This window comes from Corvus cornix, chromosome Z (assembly GCF_000738735.6).
Source record: "Corvus cornix cornix isolate S_Up_H32 chromosome Z, ASM73873v5, whole genome shotgun sequence".
In the NCBI taxonomy this organism is placed as follows: domain Eukaryota; kingdom Metazoa; phylum Chordata; class Aves; order Passeriformes; family Corvidae; genus Corvus; species Corvus cornix.
Window position 1 is genome coordinate 50086570 of NC_046357.1, and position 13831 is coordinate 50100400.

Sequence of the window (13831 nt, forward strand, 5' to 3'; positions counted from 1 at the left end):
GACAAATTTAGCTTGGGCAATTATGGTTTCTGTATGTTATTCCCTTGCTAGCTTGGTTTATTTCCTTTCAGCTAAATTCAGTCTCTGCATCACCATACTCTTCCTTCTAATGAAAAACTCCTAATCAGGGCATACGTCATTCATTTTTAATACAGCATAACTGTCTCCATCTAAAATGTGGTTCAGTCTGATGCATGCATACAGTAAAAAGAAAACCATATTAAGGAAGGTAGCATGGTGATCAGGGAGGGAAAACTGAACATAAATACCAAGTTAGCACGACCAAGAAGGTAACTTGGAACGGAAGGTGCTCCTTGCTGCTCCAAGAGCTACATTCCTGGGAAAAATAGCAAGCTGCTGCTCTTTCAGGATCAGGTATACACTTAGAAGTCTCTCTGCATGGGTGATATTGATTTGGAGGCATTCCTTATGTAATGGCCATCTGTAACATTATAATTAGACTGAGCAGCATACATGCTGGATTCCTTTTCAACTCTGCCAGCATGCAGCCCTTCACCTGTAACCAGAGTATTAGGTATCTTTGGCAATGACCTTTCACTGTGTGATTTGTCCTTTCAAGCTAAACAGCATTCTCTGCTTCAACATACTTAGTCTCCTTTGGAAGTATGCAATAATCTCAGTAGACACCAGCATTTCCAATGGTTCTCTAAAAATCACTCATTTGACAAGAAATACGTGATTACTGAAGTTACTTGATTCATTAACATTATGAAAGATTCCACCAGAACAAATGAAGAAGACATAGTAATAATTTAAATAAAAATGTTTTTCTTAAAAATTGTCACTTTAGCTTTAAAAAATAACACCACCACTAATCTTCTTTTTCATTGTCATTTTTCCTTCAGCTGGTAACCTGGGAAAGATATTCCTGTTAGTCTAAGAGCTACAAAAAGACATGTGATTTTCTATCATATGGTTTCTCCATCAGTTTTGAAACAGATCTAGAAGAGGGGGTTTATTTTAATGGTACAGTCTTTGAAGAGATGATGACTGAGGAAAATGGCTAAAATAATACAGCAAACTTCTAAATCAAATGTGACATTGAAAATCCAGTAATTCTTTGTGTAGCTCTTTCCCTAAATTCCTAAAGAATATCAGGCATTTGTGGACAGAAAACATGAAAATATGAAAACACAAATACAAAAATGAAAATACAAATACAAAGATATGAAAATACAAAAAATACGAGAGAATACAACTAAAAAAATTAGTATTTACACAAGACAAAGAACTACAAGGTTAAAAACCACAGGCTATATGTGTGCTCTGCCCTATGGAAATCCAACTAGGCACTTACAATGATTTAAATCACAGTATGGATCTGTAGGGTATCAGGAGCTCTGATACTCACCCTCTGGTGGTTTCTTCCATGCGCCACAATTTCTCAGTGACATAAGAACTGTGTAACACAACTGCCAGACAGCTTTATCTGATCGCAGTATCTGTTAAAACTGTCCAAGTTATTAATATCCACTACCTACTGGTGGCTACATATAGGACAATCCCAGACTAGCTGCCTAAAAATAGGTATCTGCACCCCAAGATGACAGCCTTACAACAGATTGCCTTTTTTGTTCACTTTTCTAAGTGTAATTTGTTCTGTCCAAAACTCAGATTTGAAACACTCCAGCAAAATGTTCCAAGAAACTGTCTACATCTCCACTGAAATTTTCAAGTTCCAGTGCTTTCCTCAAGGTACCTGAGTATGTACTACCTTGTGTAGTACATACCACTTCAATACTCAGCTTAAATAAAATATATTACTTACAGACTAAAGTTATGGCACAGATAAAATGACAATTTGTTACAAGCAATAGAAACATACAGCAAAGTGGCCTGGTCTCCTGATGTTCTACCGATGTTCTACCCAAAGCAGTTCTTCAACAACTTAGCACAGCACATGACCAGAAAAAATTCACAATGTCCTTCTTCTACAAGACCAACATGACTACCCATGGCAGAGTTCAGCTCTCAGCTACTACAAAGATCATGGTTCAATATTTAGCCTGAAGCAAAACATGTATTAATTCCACTCTTCCTTTGCAATACTCTTTCTCCTCAAGCTGGAATATAAAAGGACAAAAAATCATCTCAGAAGCAGGAAAGCTGCTGCAAACAGCACTGGTTTAAAGCACAGAAAACCACAAGGCAGAGTAGGTCCCCAGGACCTCGCCTGGAAGCACAGGAAGCACCAGTACAACTCCCTTACTGGGACGAGGCAGCATAGGCAGCATGATGCATCCTACAGTGACTGAGCAGGACGATCCCTCTGATGCAAAGACTGGTGTGATACTTTTGAGATAGCAGATAATGGAGATGAACAATATGTTGCAAACAGCATCCAGACCAGTAACCTTAAATCACAGCCCTTGATGGGGATTACCACTGTGTGATAACAAATACCAAAACAAATAAAGGTATATTGCACAATACAAAACAAGTACACTCAATACCCCCTGATTTCTGGATGCTAGTAAGAAAGGCCTCCCTTCTAGGATTCTTCCTTTTGAAAACATAAGCATCATAATGATCTTTGCTCCCTACACTTTGAATGAAATTTAACGTGGAAGCCATGAAATTTGACTAGGAGCACCAAGCTATTCCTTAGAGAGAAAGAAAAACAACTAAACAAAAAAACCTCCAAAATCAAAAGCATGTTTCATAATAAAATGTGCCATAGTATTAAATTCCAATAAATACATTAATAAGAAGCTTAGCTAAGATGCATGACAAGAACACTATATAATTAAAAGCAGTATTGTATTGAACATTGGATGTCCTTGCTGCATTTCAGAAATTGATTTTATTATTTATTTTTCACTCTTAATAACACTGTTAATAACACCATTGTGGAAGTCAAAGCTATAATTCTAAAACATGAAACTGAAAAAAAACCAGAAAAAATATCCCCTTTCCTATGCTTATTAAGTTTATAAAGTATTTTTAGGATTTTATTCTCATTGCAAAATTTCATGAAACATTTCCTTTCCCAATCTTTAAAGACACACTTCAAAGAAATGTGAACGCTTCAATGAACATGAGATATAGCTGTGTTCTTTCAAACAGAGTTCTGAAATTAATTAAGCTGAAATACTGTAAAAGATGCTACAATAGGAAAAAGCTGATGAACCTGTAACTGCATTTCAGCTGGGTTTGCTGTGGGGGAATGTTTTTTTCAACATAGCAGCCACTGCTTTACAGGCATTTAGAAATTTGTTAAAATAATTGGAAGAATTAAGTAGGCCACTGTATGCATTTGTGAAAGTCAGACACCCAGAGAAGCAGCTTAGGTATGTGCTGCTAAACATGCCTAAAGTGGCACTGCTTCACATATTACTGCTTTGCTTCTGGAGTTAGTTCAGGTGCTGAAGCCTTACACTTTGGTAAGAAACTAAATCTTAATTCTGCTTTACATATCTTAAGGAGGAGCATTTTAAATGCATCATTCTCTCTCTTTCCTATATTTAGTGGTTGTGGATGATAAAAGTTCACTTTCTGTTGCTTTACCACCTCTGAGGTGACAGTAACAGCTAAAACAAGGAGAACAAATATCAGTCTGAAACAGGCGTTAATTAAACAGCAGACAGTTCTTCGCTGCACAGAGGTGCAAGCATGAATACCAGTTCTCCAGATTAAAACTGCCCCTTTTATCTGCAAATAATTAGCTGTACCAAAGTAAATGGGTTCTACATGCAGTTTATGTACTGTTCAGTACTTCCTATGTGCAGTTCAAACTTACAGTATGTATGAAGTCCCTCACACCTAAACCAGTTTTACACTTCACAACATTAAATCCAATTAAATGCAAATACAAGAAAGTAGAGGAGACCAAACAATGGATGCTTGTTGGGTTTATGAAGGCCACATGTGCCATGAATTCCCACTTTGATCTGAACATTAGCATTGTTTAAGATTTGTTTTCACTTTTTAAAAAATGCTAATATGGAGTGATTTATTATTTATTTTTCAAGGAAGGTGGCTGGGGTTTATTTTCCCAATACTGCCTGGACACATTACTATAAATTTAGTTATTTTTAAAAGACTACATTATTCCATAAGAACACATTTTTATGTGTAGATTATCTGCACTTTAAAATATCATCACTTAAAATTGTAAATAAAAAATAAAAAACGTTTGCATAGCTATCCAGCTAGGTTTCAGTATTTTATCCAACTTCCAGACATTATACTGCTCAATTATCAAACATTTATTAATAGATGTTATAAACACATTATTTCTTTCTTAAACCAAATCAGAGATAGCATGCAAATAGAATCTCTGCTCTGAAAGTTTCAGCTTTTTAAAAAGCCGGAATAAATCCTTGTCTGAATCCCACCATTTTTTAACCCACCATTCTCTTCATAAAAGAAAGGATTCTCTATTTTCCAGGAAATAATTACTCCTTATGAGTAATCCAGTTACAGCTACATGGATGTCAACATTCGAAAGAAACACTGCAAACAAGTACACATATTGTGATATTTCTATCTGGGAATCATGGTAAAGGCTCTCCTTTTGGACAAAAAGCAGTTAGGTTTCAGTTCAAAAAGAGCTCAACCCCTTTCAGAAGAAATGAAAGCTAAGATTTGCACATGAAACCCGAGAGAAAAAGTCAAATTGAAAAATTTATGTTAAAAACACCAAAGCTTGCAGCACTATAAGCACTTAATGCAAGTGTTGCATGGTCTCCAAAAATCATGTCTTCTCACACTGAGTTGTACACTGCAAATTAGGGCAAAACATTCCAGGATTCTCAGATACGGTGTTTTTTTCAAATGTAGTGAAAGAAAGTAAAAGATCAGTGATGCAAATGTTACCATACTCCTCACTGTCCAATCATCCTTCAAATGGTCGGGTTGGTTTGGCTTTTTTTTAAAGTACTTCAATAATGCAATATTCCAGCAAATGTGAAAAAACCCTCCACTTTTATCTTGTAAAAACATGAAGTACTTCAAGCTCCACATAACAAATTCATAAGAAAGATGAAGTCTGAGCATGAAGACAAACCTTCTGCCTTCATTTTTAGGCTTTGCTTTATAATCATTATGTGAGTTCATACAAAAACAAGCTTTAGGACTTAGAGAAAAACTTGGCAACTGTAAGGAACCATTGTATACTTGTTCCTCTTACCTTACAGTTCTTTACACCCCACAGGCTGAGTTAATTAAAGCTTCTTCTAACATGCACAATGGATACACTTGACCTTTATGGCAAAGGAAACTGGCGCTGTGTTTATAACATCCTATGATCCACTAAGTTTGTCTTCAATAACAAACGAGGTTCTACAAGTTGTCCTTGGTGCTACCAGCTCTGCCACCTACCCTGGTAACACTAATAAGGTATCAGCTCAACTTTCTCTTTAAAACCTCTGGTGGTAATTAAAACAACTCCTGATTTAGAGTCTAATTAAGAAACAAGATAATGGGATAATAAAAGTTCTATTTAAAAAGCTTTACATTTTCAGTCTGATCTCTCATGTCACTTAACAGACTGCACTGTCAACCCTTATTATTGGCTCTTGCATGCTTGTTTATATAGGTTCCTTTCCTGGTGCAGAAGTAGGAGTAGCTGATTTCTTTTAACCTCCTGAAGCAGGAAAATAATCCAGAAGCCCAGTGGTAGGTCTGGTTCTGGTTTGGCACGTTTTAGTTTTCTTAAGAAACATGACTGAGTATTTTGCAGTGGATTAAGTCACACAGAAGGCAAATCACATCCAGTATTTTAACAGGAGAAACTTCATGGATCATCTGTTCAAAAAGCTTGGTCCCTTTTGCTCTCCATTGTTTCTGTCCTCTTCCACTCTATCCACTGCAGCTCTGGGATACTGCCTCAGTACTCCAAGTTATCAATGGGTCAGTCAGCACACATTACAGACATACCTGTATACTTTATGGAGAATCACCCCAATAAAGAGTTGGCATCTGTAATGCCTTTATTATGGTAACAATAATGAGTTTTTGCACTTGAACATTTTCTTCAAAATCACAACAAAAAAATCTGTTTTTTCTTGTTGCAGCAGGGGACTACAATCAGCCTCTTTGCAGTTTCATTATTTTAAATGCAGAAGGTGAATTCATGTCTACTCAATTAATTATATTAACCCATTACTCAACGAAGTGATCTCTGTGGATTCATTACAGAAAATCACGCAGGGAAAATGCTAAAATATAGCAGAAGAGAATTCCCAGTGGTTTCCTCTATGATGAATTCAATGTAGAATTAGCAAAATTGATTACTTATCAAGTCATGGCTCACCTTGCTGCACAAAGCCCAATTTCAACATTTTCAATTCAAATAATTCAGTATTTTCGTTATTTCAGATTTGCGTTGGAATAATAAGCTGAAATGGCCAGAGGTTCAGAGTAAGATTTATGAAGCCAGAACAAGTAGCAGAATCTCAGACAAATAAATGTCAAATTTTCAGAGCTAACATTATTTTATCAAAAGGCCATAACCGAATCTGATAGCCTAGACGCTGCTTTAGAAATCATCACCTAAATTTAAAGTGATAAGCAGGTTAAAAAAACAAACACAAATAAAGGAATAGTGGAAATTTGGGACAACAATTCAAAATTGTTTTCTGTAAGAGGCAGTTCTCCTATTTTGTCTCTGTCCTGCTTTTCTGAAAGACAGAAACAATCAGAATAGTAGAGCTCTAATTTTCAAGTGCAAGATTAATTCAATGTGTTCTATCCCACAGCAGTGTGTTCTGGAGTATTTTCAGGTAGTATTATCAAAGTAATCTGCACGCTACTCTTTTAATTCTGAAGGCAGCTCACGGGAGGTTTCATCAATATGTAAATTAAGTAGTAACACAGGTCTTCTACCAATGAAAAAGTGTAAGGACAAAGCTCCAGAACCTACTCTCCTTATAGGACCAAAAAAAAAAAAAAAATTTAAAAAAAAATCATTACATATTTATCCTCGGCTGTAACAATCTATCTATCCTTAATGCAATGTAAAAACACTAAACCATAGCAGGGTATCTCCCAGCCCTCCCCAAGCACTGTCCACAGTTTGTCACACTGTAACCTATTGAAGTAGCAATTTTTTTTCTGCAAATGCATCATCACAATGCCCAGTTTCCAGAGAAATCTGAACTCACAAGCAAAGTAAGTTCCCAGCAAGACACAAGCTCAGTTAACACCAATACCACCACCACAGCCTAGCCACTAACTGTGGTCTATACCCACCCACAACAGAAAAAACACACTTTTCAAATACATATATGAACTAATGATTTCCTACCACATACCGCGGAGATCAAATTTTATTCTAACTGACTTGCAGGCTTCTCCCAAGGCCACAGAAGTGTTTTCCATGGATACAATGGTTTGCACACAGAACACTTTTTCACTGTCCACCCTTCACCTTCTCTTCTTGAACATTTTGTCTGATCTGCTGCTTGCAGAAAAAAACCCTGAAGCTAGGCTAACACAAGCACTGAGTCTATTTGCCTTTTAACAACCAGAACACCATGTACCAAAACCACTATTTACAGACGAATTGCGGGGTGGGGGGGGGAAGGGGGAATTTTTTTTGTTGGAGAGAAGACAGGGAGAAAGAATGAAATATGTTTTCTTTTTTTTATTTACAGCTCTTGAAAACCAAACAACACATATGAAATCATGAACTCCATAACCACAAGCAAACTATTTATATTGCAAGCCATTCTGGTATGTGAAGAGGATTATCAGACTACTGTTGCCCTACCCTTAAAGCATCACAGATGCAGGTTGGTCAGACAGTTACTAAAGAACTTTTGATACAGTCATGTTCTCTACAAAATAACACACAGATTATTTTAAGTGTCACTGGAGTTCAAGTGCTGCCACTAGGGAAAATAAAAACACTTAGCTCCATTTTGTTCCTTCAGTGTGGTTTTGCTGAAAAAAAAAAAAAAAGTTTAAATTTTATGTCTAATATAATATACTATGATAAGCATAGCTTAACTTTTTCTCACCATTTCCAATTCATGCTTCACTCATCTGAAAAAGCTCGATTTTCTTAACCTGGGTCTCTGCACTTTTTCTCCCTTTAGACCTATTTGGAGTTGTGAAGATGTCCATCTCCCATTTAAGCCTTTTATTTCATGGTACTGTTCTATTCTTAAGACTTAAATGTTTCAGTCAACATGAGGCATTACGGTAGGAAGTAATTGTTGTGATCTGTTCCTCTGTGTTGCTTAATGAAGTAAAAAGGAAAGCTGTATAGCAGTTTGGCAGCTTTACTGGCTGTGAAGTGTCATTAAGTAGGAGATGGCAAGTTTTATCCAGGCACCTCTGACTACTAAATTCACAAAACAAACAGAAGGTTTACCATGGGAGGTAGCGAGAAATCAGGCAATATCCTCAAGTCGCTCTTCCAGTTAAACAGTGCGTGGTTACTAAAATTGCTATGGGAACATGGGAGCTCATCAGAAACACAATTTTAGACAAAAATGTTCCTTAACCTTTTACATTACCACTACTACTACTACTACAAAAAAAACCAAAACCAAGGTGTACAGTCTTGTTCTCATACACTGGAAAAAACTAAAACATAAGTCTGAAACAGTGTAATGGTAAAATCTTTTATTCAGCCTTTGTTGCTAAGCTGTAGCATTTGATTATGGAAAGAAAGTTTCCACATGTGCCCTACAGTGATGTACTTCACTTGATTTTAACACATTCTTTAATTGCAACTGAAAAAAAGAGGCCACAGCAAAACAATAAACAAGAGACAACTGTTTCCTTTTGAGTCAGTGCTGCATGCAATTATTCTGTTCAATGGACTACTCCTGTGATTTTGGACAGCAGTAACATTATATTCGGGTACCTCCACAGTGCACAAAAATTCTGCTTCAATTTCCATTCATGTTTTATGATTCATTGATTATCAAGCTGTATTAAAAAAAAAAAAAAAAAAGTCCTTTAGGCAAAAAAACCTGCTAAACCAGAATTTAAATTACTGTCTGCCACATTATTCATTTTTCCACTGAACCACAATGTCCCATTTCCAAATATTGACAGTTGGGAAACAAGGGCTTACTCCTTCTAAACACCAATTAAAAAGTAACTTTCACGACAAAGCAAAACAGTACTCCTCAAGAGACAGCTATTACACCACCTCCCCAAATGTATTTAGGAACCCTCGGTTCTCTGATTCCTGCAAAAAGGCCAAAATGTGGTCCAGAAATGAATATAAATGTCAGTTATTAAAACCGATGTCCCAAATGCAGAATTCAGGTTACTTAGGTTATTTCGATATAAAAATCTGGGTTCTGAAAATACAAATTAAGTATTCCAGCCTAAATATATAACAAAAGAAGAAAAATGTATTTATTTTCCACATAGCATGTTTCTTTCTGCTTGCTGCCATTTACCCTATTAGGACTGTCCTTTAAAGTGACAGGGGAGAACAAGAGAGGTCATTTGAAATTTTTATGGCTTCTTCAAGGTCATGGGTATCATGGACATAATTTAATAAACTAGATCAGTTGCACTGATAAAGCGCAAGGAATTAATTAATCCCTTCCTCATAAAAAAATTTAATCAAGAAAAAGTAAATAACATACAGAAGCTTTTTACTTTCAACAAGCAAGCCATCCATCAGATTATGATGTCAAAAAAATTACTAGAATAATACATAACATATCCTGGTAAGAGTGTCTATAATAAATTATTCAAATAATAATGAATACATCTATGATCCAAAGACCTGAAAGACAGGACTATTAGGTTAAGTCTAGTCTAAAAATTATGCCCAGTTTTCACTTTTGTCAGAAGCTACCACAACTCATACACCACAAGAGGCTGTAAAAAATCTCCTGCTCTGAGGTAGGCACAAATGGCCATTGGAAATGTTAATCTTAGAGAAAGCAAGGCAACACACCCCAGTGATTTTAAGATTTCTTCAGATTCTCTGCTTCTATGAAACCTTACTTAAAACATATAGCCCCACTGAGATGCAAATCTAAGTTTCATTAACACTGTCTTAACTGTGCCATAAACATCATGAAGGTCAAAATCCACTCTTTTACTCCCCCACTATATTGCTCTGCATGTTGTATTTGCATTAAAAGCAAAACAAAGGAGTAAACTGCAACAATACAGTCCAGACCTGCACAATGGTTACAGCACAGGATTAAAGACAATAAAAGCATGTGTGGATTTCTTATTTTGAGCGGCCGTGCCTCAGACATACTTATTGCTTCTGAGAATCTGACAGTGTAAGAATAGTTCAGAGCCCACGAACTGTTACAAAACACATCACAAATATCCTTGTTCCCTTCTGCTCACAAGAACCAGAATTAAGACACCCTGCTTCCCAGGAGACAGTGCTTGGGCTCTCTTCCTGAACTTACCACCAAAGTGCAGCATGACCTTTTGCTAATATTTTACCTCTGTGTGCATTAGTCTGTTTCAGATTAAAGAATTCAAGTTGGTTGTTCTCGTTTGGGTTTGTGTTTTTTTTTAACAATTTACAAATAGGAATAATACAGAAAATTTCATGTCAGAATCTACAACCTTTCATGAAAATACATTCTCAGAAAAAAGTGACTCCATTCCTAATTCACAAGAGTATCAAGAGAGAAAAAAAAAATACCTCAACTCCACTGCAAAGGTTGTTTCATGCGATAAAGAAAGGATTAATTTTGCATTTCCCAAACTTTTCACAGGTCTGATTTCAGAGTTTAATCAATAAAATAAACAAGACCCAAAGGGGAGTAGGGCATACATTTCAGTATGTGATTTTTTTTTACTTCAAATAAAAACATCGTTTTTATTAAATTAAATAAGTGAAGAAGACAACAGTATTACTATTGTCACTATGTACTGTAACAAGCACAACAAATGTTTACCACAAGCAAGCACTCCATGCTAGGATGCAGTTTCATGTGAAATTTCAGAGCACCTTCCACCGGCAGATTACCATAGTTAAGGAAAAAAAAAATCCAAGCAAAACCCTGCTTCCAAGCTTAACCTAATAATAATCAATATTTTATATTTTATAATACGCTTTCTAAAAACTTTTTTGATTTATTAAACATAGCAACGTACCATTTTACTACCATCTTTCTCTTCCTTACACTTTATGGAAACTAAATTTGAATTCAGTCCAACAACCGGCTTGTACATTTTGGTTTTACAAACACCTTCAGTAGATTTAAAAAGTGATCCTACACACACCACACCCAGCAATGCCACAGAAATGCAGCCATGCACTCCACATTCCCCGTGCCCAGCTCCTCCGCCCTGCCCTCACTCACCACCCTCATGCTGGTGGTGTTTGCAGTGGGCTGAAAGAAGTGATGTGTTTCGGCTGCACCTCTGAGGGAAACCCCATCAGCACACTCCTGACACCTGACTTGCTTGTGGAAGGCACTGCAAACGCACAGAGCAGTGCCAGGTGTCACGGGATGTGCTGGGACTGCACATCCCAACACCGGCTTCAGCAACCAGCCTGCAGCCTGCAGAGCTGTTTGCTGAGCAGCACTGAGCTGCAGTGGAGCACAGGCGTGTGCTCACCCCGCAACACACACCAGCCTGGGCGCAGGTGTAACTGGGTGCACAGCTCGTCACACTGAAGTACAGTCAAGACGCAATTTTAGCTGCCAGTGTATTAAAATAAAGAACATTGCTCTTCGTTAGTTCAAAGCAATATAGAATCAAAAACTTCCACACCATTTCCACACTTTTTCTAGAGAGCATTAGCACTGCACTAAAGTTAGTACCTAAAGAAAGCAGCGTAGAATTCAAGGCGTAACAGTAAACAGGTTAGAACACTGATACGAGGAAATATGAAAGTGCTAGACTAAAATCAAGAACTGCATTTAGCAGTAGTCTGAAGGAACATTTTCCAATGAAGCTGTGGCAAAAATGTGCTATTTTTAAGTACAACAAAAATGGATCATGACTGCAAGGAATTTACAAATGCTTGTCTTATTTACACACAAAGTAACAAGTTGAAACAAATCCAACACTCATTTCAGACCTTACAAGGGAACTTAATCATAAAAGTTACCTATTACAATCATGTATTTTCTCCACGCAGAACACTGCCGATTTTAGAAAGGAATATGCAGCAAAATTAAGGTCAACATTTCAAATGTTGAAGTTTTTCAGGGATAAAAAATTAATTTTAACATTTAATCTGCATGTCTCACTCACCAAATCCTACACTGTTAAAATGCAGAATCAGATTACACGTTCATAGAAGAAATAGAAAAAAAGGTTTCTTGAAATGCTACTCTGTTATTGGTACTAAACAAACTTAAATCTCTAGTATTACTCTAGTAAAAATAAACTAAATCAATAGTCATAAAGAGTCGCAAGAGATCAGAATCCAGGTCTCAAAATCATTTGTTTCCTGAACTGCAAGCTCTGCCCAGAGCAACTGCAACCACAAATATATACCCAAATGTTATTTTCATATAACATTAGATATAGTATACCACAGAATTTGCACTCCAGCACAGAACAAGTACTGCCTTTGGTCCTTTATCCTGTGAATAGCTTTTACCTCATTTTGGTGCTCATTCTTGTCAAACTGCCCCTTATTGTGCATGTTTCACATAATTACTATAATGCTGGGTTATGCTAACACACTACTGATCGTTTGACATAGGTCCCAAGTCTGCCAGGTTATGAGCTACTCATTATTTTCCATTGTCTAATAGAGACTGAGTGATTTTTAATGAGAATCAATTTCATTGAAGAACTCATCTGCAATGCTATAGGGTTTTTTTTACATCTCTCATTAAGCAGCATTTCTAATGAAAATTCAGTTGGACACCTTAACATAAAACTCAAAATGGAAAATGTGACAAACTGACTAGTACAGTGTGGTTTTTAGAAAGAGTCAAAACAAATTAAGAACCTTCCACAAAGCTAAGAGCAATTCTGCCTCGGACAGAGACTCTTCGATTTGTGCTTTTAACATCCCTAGTTGCTTTCCTACTCAAAAAAAGTGTTCCCATTTTTGACCCTCTTTGGAACCCACACACTCTCGCTCACTTTTCTCGTTTAAGCAAAACAGAGCAGATTAAATATCAAATTATCATTCACCTATTCAGTATCTTTTTCAGGATTCTTTAGAAGAGTCTATTTATATTTTCTTAAATGAAATCTCTGCACAACTGCAGAATAATTTACCTTGAAAATAAGCCTCAGGAGGCCATCTGGCCCGGCCATCCCCAGATTCCCAGCTCAAAGCAGGGATACCTCTGAAAGTCCAAGTATTTTGCTTTACAGAGAATTTTCAATGTATACTCCATAAATGTCTACTTCTCACATCTTAGTTAAGGACAGCACTTTCACAGTGTAAAAATTTCTGATTTTTCAAAGTTTCAAAGTTCTGAAGTTTCCAAACTTCACAACCACAACAAACCATGTCTTTCAAACCATATTTAGCCAGTTCCAGTGATGTTCTCAGTCTTCCTCTCCTTGAAAATCTTATTTGAAATACTGAAGGAATATACTGAAGTCCTTTTGATAATTATCACTATAATCGTAGACAAGAATCTCTGCACTTCAGATGCAGTTTCCCTGATCACGTTAACTCTTTTTATCTTTTCTTTGACATTTTAATAATTTTTTAAAACTTTTTTTTATCACTGGATATATTACAAGCAATATCCCTCTCGTCTGATTTCCTTAGCTCCCTTAGAAACACACAAATTATTAGCTGAGAAAACAACGTGGTATGCTAATTCCTGCAGCTCAAAAAGGAGTTTAATTCTCAGCCATACATTTCCTGCCTTGATCAATTTCATACATTCCCTTGATCCTTTAACCAAAACTGTTTTGGCAATTTTATCTTATCTAT

At 36.4% G+C, this 13831-nt stretch overlaps 1 protein-coding gene across 4 annotated transcripts in view; it reads right to left on the reverse strand.

Annotated features, from left to right (window-relative positions):
• COMMD10 (COMM domain containing 10) overlaps window positions 1-13831 on the reverse strand; it is a 113342-nt gene that overhangs the window by 58798 nt on the left and 40713 nt on the right. The window contains exon 6 of one of the 4 annotated variants that reach the window (XM_039567273.1): window positions 8678-8904. The exons of the other annotated variants lie outside the window; for them this stretch is intronic. Coding sequence (XP_039423207.1) covers window positions 8890-8904 — 15 coding nt within the window. The 3' untranslated portion in view covers window positions 8678-8889. Of the gene's footprint in view, window positions 1-8677; window positions 8905-13831 lie in introns of those variants that run through there. 4 annotated transcript variants of the gene reach the window in all.